Source organism: Rhea americana, unplaced genomic scaffold (genome assembly GCF_003343005.1).
Source record: "Rhea americana isolate MKP2758 unplaced genomic scaffold, rheAme1 scaffold_84, whole genome shotgun sequence".
NCBI classification, from domain to species: domain Eukaryota; kingdom Metazoa; phylum Chordata; class Aves; order Rheiformes; family Rheidae; genus Rhea; species Rhea americana.
Window position 1 is genome coordinate 2,447,068 of NW_028187023.1, and position 18,659 is coordinate 2,465,726.

Consider the following 18,659-nt stretch of genomic DNA (forward strand, 5'->3'; position numbering starts at 1 on the left):
TTGCTGCTGTTTATTAAACAGATAGAGTCTCTTCCCACTGTTTATTCATCATGTGCTCACTCCAGATACCAAAATTGATCAGATAACATATTTAACCGCTCTGCAAGACAGTAAAGATCTAAAAGGTTACTGAAAAGAGCATCAGGCATTGTACAATTAATTGTCTCAAAGATGCATGGTAATTTGATTAACTCATGTGCAGGTTGTCTATTTGTGCAGTGATCCAAGAGGCCAGATCTATTAGCGATTATATTTATTTCGCTAGCTAAGATCTAGCACTTACATCATTTGTAATATCCAGCTTATGAAATCAGATGGTCAAACTTCAAATGTATTAGAAATAACAGCTGTGCATTATGCCCTTGGTGACATTTCACTATACAGGTGTGCATAGATATAGTGAAGCAAAATCTAAGCAGATTGTTCTACGGAGAATATGCAAGTTGGACGAGAACCTGGCTCGCTCTACCATGGCCCTGCTGGGTCAGGAAGCAACACAAAGAACTAAACACTTACTCCGGTCATCTCTGCTTAGCAGTCTTCTGGAGTAGCTAGGTAACATGTTACCAGTGACAATTTCTAAAGGTAAAGCTAAGTGTTGTGGTAAATGTTTTTCTGGCACTTAATATCTACATGCTAAGAAAAAGCCAGTACTGCAGATGGCTCAGTGCTAAGCAGGAAGCACTGGAAAAGCGTTCAGTGAGGGCCCATACATCCACCTCACTTCGTTTTTGCACTTGAATACTAGTAACGTGTTCACATCCATTTCCACAGAAATGTTAACTCCAATTTGTCTGGCTAGTCCATTACATTAGTATAGTTAGCCTCATACTTTATTTATCAGCTTTTGCTCATCTGCTAGGATTAGAGCACATGTAGTTCATATTATCCACATACCACAGACACCTCTTGTGAGCTAGAAAGCAAGGCAGTCTGAAAGCAGGGAAAGGCAAGCAGGCAGCTCATTAAGTTCAGGGTTAAAGAATCCTAAATGTACTGATTCATCTCCCCTTCCTTTTCCCCAACCCACCAACTGCCAACTTGAGCTGAAGTTCTCCAATTATCTGTTTATCAAGCTAATTCTTCTCCTTCTCCCATTCAATGGATCCCAAGCATCTGGTCTGACAAATAAATTGCGTTGTACCTTTCGTAGCTTCCCATAGTCAATGAGCTCTGGACGGTGCCTGTGAATCAAAGCGCAGAAACCAAGGCCGTCCTTCCAACTGTAAGAGAGACAGGAAACAGCACAATGAACAGTGCTCAGCCAGCGAGATGCACAGTAATGGGCAAGAGTATGAAGGAGGGCACCAAGACATTGGAATAATTAACTGTGGTTTAGCAACAGTGCCTCTTCAAGTCTTGGGAAGGAGGCATGTCTTCTCTGCATTAAATGCCAACAAAAATCCCTATCAAGCCACAGAAAAATCCATCATGATTAGGACTTGATCTCTGCATTGCCACCTCTTATACACCAGTTCTCTGTGCTGAACTGTTACCATTGTATGGAGCACATAAGGACAGGTGCAGAGCTCAGAACTGAAAAAAGATACAGATAAATGCCCAAAGAAGGAACAACTGTAGGCTTTAGAAGAAAGGCGATGGAGGAGGAGGGCAATATACAAGCCACTGTTCTGCCTCCCTATCTGCTCTGGACCTGTGGGCAGAAGCAGACCAGAATTCCTCATTCCGATCAGTAGGACCAGTACCATCTACTGAATCTAAAGACTTCATTAACCTAATTGGGGATGTGAAGCACTGGTGCTCTTGGTTTGCTTAGCAGCACTCACGCAGATGCAGATACCTCAATCTTCAGCGAAGCCCATAGCTAGGTCCACTACAAGATTGGTTGGCTTGGATGCAACTTAAGCTCTCAAAAAGTGCTTTACATTCACATGGTTCATACAGTTCTCCAAGATGTGCTGGCAAAAGCTCCATTATGCTGAATCTACACTAGAACATCTGTTAGTTTAGAAATATTAATTAAAAAAGCAATCAACCAGACCAAGAAAAACTCTCATCTCTTCCCAGCAATGCTATACTACAAAGTTCCTGGTGCAGCCCTTATTTCAGGCATCCTGAAATGTTCTGAGTTTTCAAAGAGCAAAAAGAGTCTTGCTTAGCTTGCAGCACATATGCTACTCTCAGAGGGCTTAATGCTCTGAAGAATCTTGCAAGAGCAGCAATTGTAACCACAATGAGTAATTGCAATGTAGGTACTTGGATCCTCTTATAAGCTCTGCCTTTAATTTCTATGCGTCTCGCTGGACTACTTTGTTACTGTGTAACATCCACCTCCATTTCCTTGGCAGATCTGTCAGGCACATTGTTGAATATGCCAAGAGACATAGGAAAATAACACGACTGTAAAGCTACCTTCGTGCCGGTAACTCACCTGATATGGAAGTTCTGGATGTTTACATTTTTGTAGGGGGCTGTCTTCCTCTGACACCATAACAAAAGTCCCTCTTTAGCAGATGTCTCTAGAGAAATAAAGAATGTATATCAATTAATTCTCTCTTTTTTTTCAAGAAATCAAGAGTCTCCCAAGCATATGCTAGAAAACATGACCAACTCTTCTTTAATAGGAACAGCACTGAACTGCATCCTAACGAACTTCCTTTGTCAGAAACTTCCTTGTTGGGAAGATTAAATTGGGAGAGTTTTGTTACTGTTATTTTCTTAATGAGATTCTGTAATAAGCAGATGGCCTTTTCAGGATTAAAGAGGAAAGCTTTACACAGGACTTGTAAAAGAAAGGTCCATTTTCAGTGCTAGTCACTCAGTCAGCAAGGAATGCAATAGAATCCAACATCAAAGTTGGCTTTCATGCTCATCCATCTTTTTTAGATGCTCTTAAATGTTCTTCCAAGAAAAGGATGTGAAAAACTCTTCTTAGTGTATACGAATTAAGCATAAACTGGCTAGAAACATCAATGAGACCAGAGGGCAGCTTGGGAATGATTAGCTTCCTAGAATCTTCCAGTGAACCATCCAACAGTACATCCTGCACTTTTTAAGTGGCAAAGCCATGTGGTTACCCCAGTTATTCATTCTTGAACAATGGCTGGAAAGAACAGAAATTTACCTTCAACTGAGATATCCTGAATGGCAAAACGAAGGATGATGGTCCATATCATTCCAAGAGTCATCTTAACATTACCATCCACGATTTCTAGGGGAAAGAGGGAGAAGGAAGAAATAGAAGGCATCAAGTTACAAGTGCAAATCCTGCAAGAAAAGCGGTGTTGGGAAGCTTTCCCCTTGGCAGATGAGAGAACTGGAATTCTGGCTAAAGATTGCTCCACCCTGCCTGCCCTGAATGCTCTGCTGCCACAGCACAGTCCTGACCAGCAGCACTAAACAATCACAATGATTTTCCCACAATATACGACAGAGCGTAAAACAGACATTGACAATCCAAATAGGAATAAGGCATCAGTTTAGGTCAGCGTAGTTCCCCAGAGGGACCTAAAATACTTTGTTCAGGTTCCATACCTATCATTTTAGAAGCAGTCAAATGGGGAAAAAGAAAGGCCTTCCGCCTTTACTCTGATGTGCCTTTTCTGCATCACACCAATACAACTGCCCCAGTGTAATTACAGTAGTATAACCAGTGAGACTTCTCAATGCAGATAAGCTTTGACAGCTCTTTTTGTGGTGTGAAAAAGATACCACCAAGAAATATCAACATTTCATTTTTAAACAAGCTTAAATACAGACCTCCAGGCTGCCCGGGTAGGACTCTTCAATCATATAATTGCCAAAAGACACAAAAGAGCATTCCTCAGAGTACATACATCATGCTTGAAGAGGAAGCAAAAGCTCAGGCTGATCAGCCTAAGCAGAGCATAACATAAACTAAGATGTCAAACAGATTGGATTCTATTGCTCGCTGGACTCTGTGATATAAATCAGCATGGGTCAACAACTCAGAGGATTTAGAAAGCAATCACTTGCCTGTGTGAGGAACGATCTGTTTAGGATGAGGGGAAAAAGGTCCTGGAGGGGAGACACTAGGTGGACGCTGGCCCAGAAAGGACTTTTCACTGTGTATAGATTGGTGCCAAACATTTAAAATGGCTTAGCCAGCATCTGGGTCTCAAGCTCTGACCCTCAGCATGTACAAAAATTCTGCACAGGCTATATGTACACATTATAATATTTACAATCTTCATTTTTTTGGGTAGCAAAATTAACACACTTATCTTCTCCAACTCATTATGTGGCAGTTTCCTGCATTGTGGAAGGATGTTTCACAAACTGACAAATTACAAAGATATTTTCAGTAAGAAAAGCATTAAAATTAACCTACTATTGCAGGTTAGAATAGCTCAAAGGATAACAAGGCTACCAGAAAACATTTTTGTGCTCATAAAGACACCTCAGTGTCACTGCCTCCACAGAGCTGCCCAGCCCAGCAACACATCACTCTCTGGGGAGAGGAGAAATTTGTACCATAGGCTACTGCCATCTCTCTGGATTCTTACAATATATTCTCTAAAAGCTTTTAAAAGAAGCTTGCTCACATAGGAAAAATATCCAAAATATGAACTTTAGAATCTTCAAAGCCACTGGAGAAGCCTTATGCACTCTAATTACATTGTTTCAGCAACACTGTTCATGCAGCCTAAATTCCTGGAGATTTAGCAGTACATGTGGTGCAACTTCCAATGTAAACTAGAAGGATAATCCCTACTTTGCTTTGACATACATCTGCATGAGGGATTTGCAGATTTAAAAGATATAGAACAAGACATGCCACCTTGTTCAACTCCACCAAACCCCTGCATCCGCCCTTCTGTACTTACACTTCTTGGTGGGGACATCAGTTTGCTCAGAATTAAAAAAACATCGTACTCTTCAACGCAGGTCAAAATAATTATAGGTATTGTTTGCAAGTGCCTGATACATTTCTGGCATGAAAAAAAGTTATTTTTGCTTGTTGACAGTTTTCTTGCAAATTAATGTTTAGAAATGTTTTGGGGATAGGAGGTTGTCTTCCGGGCTGACTTGAAAAAATGTTGTGAGCGCAAGTATATTCAGTCTGTACTGTTCGCATTCTCAACCCTTACAGTAAAGCACCACAGTCAACTTAAAGGAAATCCTTATTAGTGTTACAAATACCTGAGGATATCACAGCTTAAGTATAAAAGAAAGTATCAGTGTTTTCAGTTTATTTTGTTCGTTTGATCAATCTTTGTGTGGATTTTCAAAGACCTAAAATAACCCAGGACAAAAAAGCAATAAATAGTGCTTGTAAAAACCACAGCAGTTGGTAGGAGGACCCCAGGGTATATTTAAGATCTGGAACCAAATTTATTTTAATGGACTAGATTAAAATCTGATGGCAATACTTTAATACTGGAAGCACTTTATGAACACTAATGAATCAATCAGTGAGCTGAAACAGGTAATTAATATTACTGTTTCATGGATTTTAATCGGAAATAAAGGTCAAGATATTTACATAAAACCAGATGGCGTTAAGTGGCTAATATGGCATTAGCACTGTGCTCCAGTCATGTTCTCAAATTCCAGTTTTATCAAGTTATCCAGTGGAGTTAAGATGGAAAGTATTTCTTCTTCTTCCTCAGCACTCTTCGTTACATCACTCATTTTAAAAAAAATGTGTGCACCCTGCTCCCTTGCCTGATCCTTCCTTGGCACTGCACCAAAGCTGCTCTGGAAGAAGTCCAAAAGATTTCCACCACTTTATCTCTACAAATCACTTTATTTTTTCTTGACAAAGGGAAAATCCACCACCTACCAAGCAGACGCTGATGTCAGTGAGATTAGGGAACGATCCATTCCAGGATGGCAGATTTAATCAACGATACCATCCTCACATCTTTTCTTCTTCTTTTTTTTTTCCCCCTCAAATGGAGTTGACAAAGCTGTTGCTCTTTGTTAGAAGTAGGCAAGCATATTTTCATTTCCAGAGCTAAAAATTTCCCCTGGCAACTTGATTACAAAAATCTACTGGCTTGGTCAGAAAGCCTGTAAGTTCTTTGGCCCTCACTCATTTTCTTTTCCATCCTTACATTCTCCAGTCTCCAGCTCCTTTTACTTTAGGATTCCTTCACTGCCCTTCAGCTAGTGTCGGATCCTTTCTAATACAGTGGAATATGGCCAAGGAGCAAAAGTGAAGTAAAAGTTTGCATGATGCCTTGTGCTTCCTGGTTACAATTTCTGTGGAGTTCCTTTCTCCTTCATAAATAGGTTGAGCATAACACTACCAAGCTAGAGCAATCTAATGCTCGTTCAATTAAAGAGGCTGTGTTTGTTCCCTGCTGATGAAAGTAACACTCAGTAATGTGAGAACAGCTCACACATGATATTAAAAGGCTAATAATCAGACAGGGTCTTCTGCCTGACTGCTTCCTAAATGCTCTTCCTATGCAGGACTTCTGCAAGCATTCGCTGCACTTCCCCCGACTAACAGCGGCTGTTGTTCTGAGCAGCAGCAGCAAGCACGTGTTATTAATGTGATTTACATTCAACATGGGGGTGGATCAATTGCAGGCTAAAGCTGATGAGGCTTTTGATAACCACTGGAAGGAAATTTTTTGCACCACTGAATATGCTTCTACCCAACTCTCATTATTGTATGAAATACCACTAACAAAATATGCAAAAATTACAGTACTCTCATCCATTTGTTTGACAGCCAATTAAGGGTCTAACAAATAACCAGTCCTTAAGAGCAAGACTGGCTTGCTACATAGACGTGGCTTTCAAAATACCATCACCTTTTCCAAATGCACATACTAATAACTCAGATTTGAAAAATGCAAAAAGGACCAAGTTTTCTTCTCCACCTCCAGCCTAGGTAGTTAGAAGCAAAATCAATGCTACATAAACAGTTTTCCATCCTTGCTATTTCTGAGTTGCCCATGAAGGCACACCCTCTCTTTACTCCATGCAGAGAAGGAGTTGCAGGGTATGAGTAACTGGCAGAACAGTGTTATGTCCTGAGAACTAAAGAGCACCCACCACCATTTACTCAGCAAGACACAGGACATCAAGGGTGATAAAAATAAAAGCTGTCCTGCATTTTGTTTATCTTAACAAAAGCCAAATAAAGCAAGATCAGCACCCAAATCCAGGATTTGAGAAAGCCCATTGCTACTGATGGTCCAGACAGATCTAGAACATATTGGTGGCATCAATGATTGGGTTTACATGTACCAGTTCCCTAACTGTGAGTGGGCAGAAGATGGGTACAAATGTAATGTTATATTTCACTCACTGACACATACAGATCTTATTTTCCCCACTCGTCACTTTGAGATTTATGCTTGTCCTGCCTAGTGGGTCGCAGAGTGTTTTGCTCAGATGGGACTTCTGCAATGGTTGAAATCACTAAGCTTTATTTCTCCTTTCACTTGCACATCTGAGAATACAGATCAGTTCCTGCAAAGGTATCTTCATGCTGAATTGAGCCACATCTAAGAAAACGGTAACTTCCTATGCAGATTAGAGATGCAAATAAAACAGTCTTAAGGTCAAATACTGGCCTACTCAAAATGTTAAATCCCAGGAGTGTTTGACACTAGTATATAATCTATTATCTCAAAAGAAGGCTCCTGAGATGTCAGAGGAGAGAGATACTTAAAAGTAGATGGAGAACCATTTGAAGCTGCAACAGGCTGGACTCCTCCTTGACAGAGATTTACACAGAGCTTTTTTGTGCCACAATGGCTTCAATCCAATGGACTCTGGCTAAATCATTTGTAAAGGTTAAGAGCAATGCTGTAGGTTATTAACAGTCAAAGACAGTTGTAAAAGGCAGCTCTTACTGCTTATTCTGTTTGCTTAGTTCACGCTCCATTTAATACGGACATGGACCATGTCCTGCGCTCATGCTGTCTGTAGGATGCCTGCTTCAACTCTGGCTCTCATTCACTGGGACGAGGCTGTAAAGCCTGTCTTCTAAACAGCAAAGAGGGATCTTTATTTGATGAAATGTGAGAGAAATGCCATGGAAACATTTTTGCTGATTTTAACTCTGATTAAACAGAATGTTTCACAAGGCTTAAACTGACCTGAGTCTCTCCTTGGGATTATTTCTGCAGCTTACTTTGTCAGGAAGAGGTAGAAAACTATTCATTTTAACCACAAAAAGAAAGGAGAACACTGATAGCCAATGACATTATCTAATGCATACAGAGAAATACAGCTGGGCTGCAGATCTTTTGTATAGGACTCCGCTGCCTGGCAGCTGCCTTGGGACAGAGCAGCCACCTCAAGGTGAGCAGCGCACTGCCCTGGCCAGTAACACTGCGTTGTCACTGGACTGTAGTTTCCCCATCGTAGAAAAGCAAGTTGGACAGCTTCCCAGCTCAGTCCCACCTGCCTGAGGCATTTACCACTCATTTTCTTGAGGCAATGTTTTCATGGCTTCATTGGCTTTTATTTTCTACTTTGCTGCTGTGTGATGGTTTTTTAAAAACTTAAAGCTCTTAAAATTCATGCTCCAGGAAGGTTCATAACCCTTTTAATAGAAAGAGTTACTGCCATGCCATGCAAAGTAGAGGTCCATTTTTAAAGCTAACGTGTATTATACATCCAGTACTTCAATGGAGCGGGCAGAAGCCCCTACAGCTCATGTTTACTGCTGACAATCAGTGGCCTGGGCTCAGTCTCGGTTCATAGGCAGGTACTGGCATGAGGGTGGAATGAGAGTGGACATTTCAYGTCCGTTTTGGGATCACACCAGGTGCCCCGAGCACACATCAAAGCACAGCTTGAATTCTCTGAATARAAATCAGAGCTAAGGTTGGTCAGAACTTCTGGTGCTCCGTTATCTTTCTCTTCTGAAATCCGAGACTTGGACATAYGGACCAAAGTAGAACTTAACACTGTCAGTCCCAAAGACGCCTCTTTGCCTCCTACTCCCTTTCGCACTAAGGAATTGCTAGTTGCCAGTCACAGGGCTCTCCACCTATGCTACCTGTCAGCAGCAGTCAGTCAGTTTTCATCTGCATCAAACATCTCCAGAGTTTCCCAGGAAATATTTCTCTTGACCATCGAAAACAAAGCCATTCACCTGATCTGTTAAGATGCAGATCTTGGTGGTGTAAATAAACTCATTTTGGTTTGGGGGTGGCAATAGCATCAATGACTGTTATAGTCTAGTCTCGAGCTGCAAATGCAAGTGGCTGTCAGCACACATCTCTCTGGAARAAAGGACTGTAGAAGAAGAATGTGTCTGCAGCCAAAGCAATGGAGCAGGTAGTTCAGGGGATCTGAATGCAAGAGCTAAMAAAATCTGCCCCCAGAAACTTGTAATTAAAAAAAAAAAATCTTGTGGGATTACTGAGCTCAGATTTCCCAAATGGTTCACTGATTCAGCTCAAGAGCAGTTGTACTGTGCAATCTTGGGGGTGGTGCAGGGATGGGAATGAGTGGCGGGGGGCTGTAAGCATATGTCTGTGAAAAACTTGTGGAAGAACACTGAAACTGGTACTCTGGAAATCTGTAGGGACAGACAATACTGATGCCTTTCTATACAGACCAGACTATCATTGCATTTTTGTTAATGGTGGGAATTAGTTCTGGTATTTCATGTGCAGTTCCACAGCAGCTTAGACCATTGTTAATGAGGGCTGCTGTAGCTCCATCTCTGTCCATATACTCCTACCAACCCTGGAGGCCAGGCAGTGAGAGCTACTTTGATGGAAAATTAATTAAAAATGAACAAACAAATAAGCAAGAAGGCTCAGTTTCCAGCCCAATCATCTGCAAGAACTGGCTCACCAGGTAGATGCACAGGCATCAGGACAAAGGAGGGTCAGGAATGTTTGGCAGGGGAGGTAAGGATCAGTTTAGGCTGATCTAAACCATGGTTCCTGCTGCAAACTGCATCTCAGCCTATTTCAGAACAAGTTAACTGCAATGAATTGGTAACAACTAAATAACTGGACCATAGAGACCACTGGAAACAGACCCTTCTACTTGCAAATTATTTTTAAGGGCTGTAGGGTTTAGTCACAGCTGACTCATGGGCACAGAATGAAAGAAAAGAATCCAGCAGGGGGTGTGGAAAAGGCAACCTAGTAGCAGGGAAACTAGAACCAGGGAAAAAACGGGATCAGACAACGGAAGACAATGGCTTTTACATATGCTCTAGACCCAGGGAAGGATGCTACCCAAGATCTATGGCATGCAGGAGCTGTCAAGCCTTAAGGCAAGAGACCTCTGGCTCCAGGTCSAGCCTCCAATTTGAAAGGGCCCAATAAAGGTGTGGACTACTGAACTGGATACTGACCTTCTGTAAGGGTACAGAAGAACCTTACATGTGCAATAACTTGTGCTTCATAAACAGTGCTAGCTTGAAATTGTTCCAAAGTCTCCATAAGGATAAAGTTTTAAGTTGAGATAAAGGTCTAGGAAAAGTGAATGCAAATGCCTGCAGAGGCTAAGGTATCCTGCCTGGTCTGACACAGAACAAGTGGACCACAAGATGGACCCATGTGTTGCAGACGTTCCCAAGAGCGTGTAGGAAATGCCAAACTTGGAGACAGCATGTACAAACAGCTCTAACTTCCTGGGCTAAGAACAGGCAGGGCTCAGCCTTTCCAGAGGAAGGCTAATCCAGAACAGTATCATGGGCTGATTTCCTGACTCTGTCACAAGTTTCCATGGAGAAACCACGTATTTCCATCTGTAAGATGGAGATAATAAACCTCCCTCATTTTCCACAGTCACCATAAAGACAAATCCAGAGACACCAGAGAAGCAGAGTGTCTCCCCAGCAACAGTGACAACATTACTACATAGGCAGGATTTGGACACAGGCTCAGAGCACATGAAAACAGTTGTCAGGAAAATGTAACCCAGGTGAGATGACAAGTTGCTTAGGTTTATAAAAGTCAGAGCAAATAGAATAACCTGCAAGCCCTTCTAGGTCTTGGGTGACATCTCTGCAAAATACCATCTTTTCCAGAAAAACAAAAATCYGACACCAACTCCCTGCTGTCCGCACAATCCGCTAGTATGTCTAGAGGGTATCTCTGGTGCAGCCCTCAACAAATCCTGCACAAGGGTACACATGCTTCCAGCCAGAACACCCAGGTTTCTGGGGTGTGTGACAAGAAGCCTGGAAGCCCTGAGATCTGGAACCTCCAGAATCCACTCTCAGCCCCAACCCATGGGTGTTCTACAGCAACAGGGGATCTTTCCTAGTGGCTCTGCAGCACACTGAAAGCAAGCAGTTGCTCTACTTCAATTGAGAATTTTTTCTTATTCAGGAAAGAAAGATTCCAATGAACTTGTTTCTATCACTTCAAAACATTGTCTGTAACTCATGAGAGCCAAGAAAAAAAAAAAGAACAGGAGGAATCTGACCAATAAAGCCCAACCAGGAATCAAGCTTGGCCAGTGTGAAGGTGGGATTCAAATTYCTAGCAAAGACCTAATGTGTTCTCTTTTTCTCCACAGCTTAAGGACATGGCAGAGCTATGAAAGGACAAAGGGAACTGGTATGCAGAGGTGAGGAGAAGGCAGTGCTAAGTGCAGCTTGGGCTCAGACAAATCAGCTGGTTTCTTTACCTTCTGCTCCAATAGATACTAGTTTGACTCCTTTGCTGGCAATGAAATCCAGGGCCTTGTTCACATTGGAGATTTTGTGGACTCGCATTTTGCCTCTTTCAGGCTTAGCCAAACGTTCACCTGAGAAAAGAGAAAAAAAGAAGTATTAGAAAATAATCCTGAACCTTTTTCTGATGGACTTTCCTCAGTCTGGTGGCTGCTACTGCCAAGCAGAGGGTAGACTTCCCCGAATCTTTTCTTGATGGTAAATGCAGGATGGTCACACTCACTTTGAAGTATTCTCAGAAAGAAATAGACAGAAAATTATCTTTTTGTTGTGTCTTAGACAATTTAAAAACTGATGCACTGCAGTGGAAATAAACTCTGTACCATTAATCACAGGTAACAGTGCTTTGAAATGGCACAAACCTCACCTCCTCACAGGGACAGGTGAGGAGGTGATCTCCAGCACTTACAAAGCAAACCTCTTCCCTCTGGGACCTCTCTACGGTCCATCTATCATCTTTCCTTCCCCCTCAAACAGGATGCAGACCTCATTCCTCAGTGCATAGCCTCTGCACTGAATGATTGCGACTGCACATACCAGGAAATAAAATCACCTCTCCAGTGAGCAGCTTTGAATCTGTAAGGACTGCCATCTCAATTCCTTTCCGATAAATGTCTGACACATTTCTGTCTCTGTCAAATGGTCTCTTAACACAATGGCAAGCATTTTAAATGTTTATGAGGAGGCAGACAGGTAGAAGTAGCCCAGCTCTGAGGTAAGAGCAGGTAAATCTCTGACAGAAACAAGCCTTACAGCAAACACCAGCTTCTGACTTGAATAGTGCTACAAAATTTTGAAAACTGTTTTCTTGATCTTATTTATTTGAAACAGTAAGTATAGTTGTAGTACAGTTATGCTCTTCTTGATAGGCTGCCAGTAACTACTCACATAGCCTACTTTTACTAACACTAACCCARTATTCACAGTAAGCAAATTACAGCTTATACAGACAACACATGGACTTTTCAAAGGAATCCTTACCAGAAACATAATCAGATCAGACATTAGAAACCACCTGTATACAACCCACAGCACCCAAAAACTAAAAAAAAAATTGGCCTGGGTTTCAGATCACAAGCTCCAGAATACAAAAAGGATCCAAACAAAATGCAAGAAGATTTTCCACTTTGAAGAAGAATTTATGCAATAACTAAAAAGAGATCAAATGGCAAGTCTAGGCAAGTAATTGCTCACTCAGATTTATTCAGTTCCAGAGTCTCTTGCTGTATCTTGAGCCTGAATATTTAAGTCACTGAGAGCTGACTCARAACTTTTACTTGAGGCTTAAGGTGAGAAAGAAAAGCACTTTTTAGAGAACTMATTTTCATCTTAAAACTCAATGGCTTGGTTCCTAACAAAAGAGTGAAGAAAAGCTAAAAGGGAGAAAAACAGATTATCACCATAGCCATGCCCTCCAAAGAAAAAATCTGGAAATGAAAATCCTTCCAAGCCGTTTCAGTTATTACAGTACGCTGCTGTCGTTAGCTCTCAGGCTTAAGGACACAAAAAAGAGTCACTCTGAAAGTGAAACACCAATTTCTGACAATTTAAGTAAAAAGATGCATTTATGGTACTAGCTCCATCCTAGGATTAAGCAAATCTCTTTTGCTTTAATGGAGCCTGAAGTACACGTCATGGTGTGCTGCTTTCTTTATCCATTTGGATAACACTAGYAATTGTAAACAGAAGTGGAAGCATTTTTTGTGACAGTTCCACAATGACATTTTTACACGTAGTTTCACAATAGACCGAAGTGGACTTACGCTGCCAAGTCTCAACAAAAGGGGTTCAGCCAGTTAAAAATAACCACTTTCTCCAGCTAATGTGACTGAAAACTAGGCCTTGCACAAAGAGAAAGGAAGAATAAAAAAAGAAGAGAGATAAAGTTTCAAGCGGAACAGCAAGGTGACCTAGCTCACCTTGGGGCTGCATAATGCAYATTGCCAACACAAGCGAGAGCGTCTGCACCGCTCTTCCCGGGGCTGGGGAGGGCGGGAGCCTCCTTCCRACAGCAGCGCGCTCCTACGGCAGTTGATCGTGATTGCAAAATTGCTGTCTTCCTTTCTGTGCAATACTTGTTTTAGCTTCATTTGGATCTGCAGCGCGTATTATTAATGATTTACACTGCTAAAATGGAAGTGTGCTAGAAATACATTCTACTTTCAGCTAGTTGCATCATTGCTTTACTTCTCAGTCTTCCTCCTAGCTGAGACAATGAAAATGGTCTGTACGTTTCCACTCTCCRATTCTCATGTACTAGCCCAAGGCCAGAGATCAGAAGCCAAACAATGCAAGGAAACGTTGGCATAAAAGTTGTTTACAGCAGAGCTTGTTTAGCAGAAATCTCAATTAGTCACCCTTCTGTTTGGGGAAAAAAAGTCTTAYAACTTTATTTTAAAAGTAGTACATGCGGGCTCAGCTCTTTTCAGTCTGATAGCAATATTTTTTAAATGACTTTGCCAGGAGAAGAAAATACATSCAGTAAATAATGAAAGTGTATCTTTGGGGCAATTTCTATGCGGCTAAACTGTTATTTCTCACCATGAAAGCCAACAGTGAAGGACTTTTGATGAGGAAGTYGCAGGAGCACCTGTGAAGTTTCTCCCTCAACATCCTGTTTTGGGATGCCTCTGGTGGGGGCTCTGGCTGAGCTTGAAGGGGATCTTTCAGCAGTACAGTTATGTATTAGAAAATACCAAACTTAGTAAAACTGAGGCTCTTCTGTGGAAATGTACAGATTTTGAAGAAAAAAACCTTTGCGTTGATGAGAACTAAATTCCAGCATGGAATTTAAATCCGGTCATTATGAAAAGGCATGGCAAGGTGGTGGTGAAGTGGTGAGGGGAGGCTTCTTGCTGGAGGAATATCTGCCTGAACAGACTCAAGTAGAGCAGGGACTTGAACTCTGATTTCCTCATTTTATGTGACTGTCCTGTCACCGTGTGCACGTGTCATTCTTGGAGAAGGAGGGAGGCATATCAGGTAGGGCCACACTCTACAAGTCAGCAAATGCATGGCAGTCCTGGTGTGGAGGTCTTTAGCACACCTGCTGTTGGTTTTCCTGCAGAACATGACTGTTTCCAACACTTTGGGAAGTGTCATAGGATGGGACACTGTTTTCTACCTGACTAAGGTGCACTGTAGTGATGCCTCTCAAAGGACATGCAGGAGATCAAGCCAGGCTGCACCGAAACATCTGCGCTCGCACAGCCCTAGCAACACCCTCATTCACCCTGCAGCCTCTGGCACTTTCCTGGCTGCAGTCTCCACCCTTCCTCCCCACAGCCMTGACAGTCACAGCCACAACTGTAGTCTGAGGCAGATGGGAGATAATGTTCCCTCCTTCTCAAGTATCTAGGGCAGACTACCACGTGGAGGAGGCACTCAGCTCCACACAACTCTTGGCCAGTTATTACCAGTACTCTCACAGCTGGACTGTCTTGCTGTCATCACTCTATCCACAGCTTAATTGAGTAAGATGAAAAGATCAGCCTGCACAGAGCGACCTTGCCCACTTCAGAGCCCAGTCAGTAGAGTTCTGCAATTCCCCAAAATATGRGAAAAGGAGATTAGGAGAGAGCTAAGAGCTGAATGGAAAAGCCAGAAGCTGGAACTGGCAGGCTAAAAGCCATCCAGAGACTCACCCTTTTGAMCGGTGGTCAGCAGAAACTATGGCTGGAATATAAAGGCAAGTCACCAACACGGAAGGCACCAGTAGGAGRCTCCCTTCCCATGGGCTGCACTAGGAACCGCTGGGTCACTGCTTCCCAAGCTAAGCGGTCAAAAAGAGACTCGGTAGGAGAAGCRGGGCTCACAACAGGACCTCAAGCCACCAGTGAAGGAAACGACACAGGAAGAAACAACGGCGCTAAATTCCTCCTCTTTTACCATCATTTGCCATTGCAGATAGGAAAACTGTACTTCTACCTTCGGCCAGCTCTAAGGAAAGAATGCTTGATCCTTAGTGTGTGAAGGAGTGCAGCCTCCCAAGGGCTGCAAGCCCACAGCACCTCTTCATGCCTTTGCCTGCTGGTCATCTAGTATCAGGCTGTGGGCGCAGAGCCACGCTGCGGTGGATGAGAAAATGCTGTGCCCTCATTACTGCTGCGCTTGGGAGCTGTTAGCTTCTCCCCAAACTGAGGTGGGGATCGACAGGTCCTGCTGGTGGGCTATTGAAGGGACAACAAGACAGGAAGGGTGGGAAAGGGGGCAAGGAAACTAAGCTGTGAGTGGTGAGAGGCATGAGACCTGCTGCTTTAGCACCCAGCCTGCCACACTCACCCTCCCTCCTCCATACGTCCTCCTCTCCCTATCTTCCAGCTCAGCAATCAAACTAAACCATCAAGGCCTGTCTGCCCCTGCCTCTAGGCTGCCATCCTCCTCTGCAAGCAAACTGTTCAGCAACAAGATAAATGCAGAACATAAACTAACAAGACTCCATCAGCTAGTTTCTTACAGGCACTGCAGAAGCAGTACACGTGTCATAAAGCTCTGATAATATTTTGAACTCTGATCCCTCCAAACCACCATGATGGGCAAAGACCATGAGGTTTTATCCCATCGCCACAAATTCTCCAGAACACATACACTGACAATAGCTTTGCAGGAGATGGAGGAAGGGAGGGTTGGAGGAAGTGCAAAGAGAAGGTGGTCTGAGTGCCTCTACCATGGCAATTTTATTGGAAAACATACCAAGAAGTGCAAAGGTAAAAGTCAAGGATTGTTATTACAGGCTCAGATGCCAAAGTAAGCCTGTGAGCACAAGGCCCCAGTTTCACACATACAGACTTAACTCCTCTGATGTCTCTCACAACACTTTATTAAGGCATTCATTTCATCAGGACATGAATAGGGATTATTACATGAAATAATCCCTGTTCAGGGAGATCACTGCCAAGTAGTGGGACATTTATGACAGGGAGTCAAAGCAAATTTGACCCCACAACTTATTCACACCACTGTTTTTATTTCAGATTGTGTTTGCTGGGATTCTGCTTTTTGTTTGGGATTTCTTTTTCCCCTGAAGGCTTGAGCATTAAGCTCAGATGGAAACTACACCAGAAAAACGTCAGTCACAACTGAAGCTGAACTACACCAAAAGATTTACCAGTTTGACTCCTCTCCTTCAATAACTTCTATGCCATTCCCACTGCCATGAGGCTGTGGTATGATTTGCCAGTGCAGCATTCCCACGTGCTTCTCAGAGCAGCTTTGTCAGCCCTGCAAAGCAGTAACAGGTTGCCTGAGCGTTTACAGGAGGCTGCACATTTTTATGGGTGAAGAAAGCCCAAAAGCAGGAGCAGAAATGCAACGGGCACCATGTACAGGCTGTGAAGCTTGCAGCACATTCCAAAAGCACATTAATGGCCATTACTGAAGATCAGATACTGAAAATTTGAATCAGAAAACAGCTGTTCTTATATTCCAGCAAAACCTACAGCATCACAGCCTTTGCTGTCCCTATTTTGTAGGAAAGGGGAAGGAATTTCAGAATTGGGTTGGCAATGCCAAAAGAACACTTAAGAGCATCACACAGAACCTCTCTCACCTGAAATGACTTCCAGAAGTAACATGAGTTTAAGACCATCCCTGAAATCTTCCTCTATGTTCTCAATCTGTGTCCCGGCCTTGCGGAGGTGAGAATTACACCATGCTGTAAATGTCTAAAACACAAGAAGAAAAAAAAATAGTAGTCAGTAATCTTCCCAGAAGCCAAACAACAGTTCAGAACCAAAGCAGTGGTGCTAGGATACCACTATATAAATTCAAATGATAATTAGATTATTGTCTTTCCATCTGCTGTCCGTGTAGAGCACAAGTGCTAGTACCCAAACATCCAAAGAATTTGCAAGGTCCTTCCATCAGAGTGGGAGTTTGATAGAGACAGCCACTTCATGGCTTCGGCATGTCTGATCTTCTAGAGAGACCCTTAAATTTTGTGTTCAGTTTCAAATATCCAGAAACTGATTTTAAGACATGCTAAGCTCTCAAAGCTTCTAGGACTCCAGCTGGTGTTAGGCAACACATGTTAACACAGTATGAGAGAGAAAGGGAAACAGTATACCAGATCTCCTTGGCTCTAGCTAGGTGACCGGGGAAAAAAAAAAAAAAAAAAAAACCACCCCCAAAAAAAAAAAAAAAAAAATTCAAGTGTCTTTCTTTCTAAGGGTCAGTAAGAGAAAGAATGACAAGCAAAGAGGAGAAAAATGTTTTCCATTCCAGTCACATATTACTGAAAAAAAAAAAAAAAAAAAAACCCACCCCCAAAACTGACTATTCTTTTACTGCCAACTGCTTCAAGTGTGCTCCATCATCAGTAAACGCTGCAGCTCTTAGACAGGCACCAGGGGACAGAGTGCAGAGCACCTGAACCTCATAAACTGCATCTCAGTAGGGTATGTCCTGCTGTTTACAGTCTCTCCAACTCACTGCTAAGCAGACCACCTCTGTGACTGTTTCACATTGTCCTGCTAGCTGCAGCAGCTGCTCAYGTGGAGGAGTAAATGTGTTCTGAATAACGATGCTTTCAGCCATCTCCGTACTACTACAGGTGCCGTAAAGAAAAAAAAGCAAGCACTACCTAACACCACCATTGACCATCTAGCACACTCCTAAACCCCCACTGTTTGAGAGYCTCTGGCAGAGGGATTACTGCAGCCACTGCAATGATAGAAATCGCAGCCACTCTGTAATAAATGACACTACACAGGAGCCCTGGAGTAATTATRTAAGTCTGAAGTGCAGGAGGGATAAGGTCCAAACTGCAACAGAGGCACTAGCATTAAGGCTAAACAACACCCTTTTTGGAAATGCCTTCTGGTCTTAAATATAGTAATTCTGACCTCAAGCGGTTAGGACAGAGGATCTCTCATAGGAGAGAAATGAATATCACCACAACTGATGACAATACACATTTTCCGTGGTTGCATTCTCTCAGCCCATGCTCTGAACAATGGACACGTGGGGCACTAACGGGGGGAAGAGCCCATCTCATCATTATGAGTAAGACCCAAGCTATGGTCTGAACTTCCAAGATGTGATAATAGAGATTATCACAGAA

At 42.6% G+C, this 18,659-nt stretch overlaps 1 protein-coding gene across 1 annotated transcript in view; it reads right to left on the reverse strand.

Moving 5' to 3' along the window:
* Positions 1 to 18,133, reverse strand: part of ACTN1 (actinin alpha 1) — a 50,587-nt gene extending 32,454 nt beyond the window's left edge. The window contains exons 1-6 of the mRNA XM_085323355.1: positions 18,029 to 18,133; positions 17,148 to 17,262; positions 11,554 to 11,673; positions 3,086 to 3,172; positions 2,393 to 2,480; positions 1,145 to 1,223 (exon numbers count right to left, since the gene is read on the reverse strand). Coding sequence (XP_085179481.1) covers positions 1,145 to 1,223; positions 2,393 to 2,480; positions 3,086 to 3,172; positions 11,554 to 11,673; positions 17,148 to 17,262; positions 18,029 to 18,133 — 594 coding nt within the window. The remainder of the gene's footprint in view (positions 1 to 1,144; positions 1,224 to 2,392; positions 2,481 to 3,085; positions 3,173 to 11,553; positions 11,674 to 17,147; positions 17,263 to 18,028) is intronic.
* Between the last annotated feature and the right edge of the window lie 526 nt (positions 18,134 to 18,659).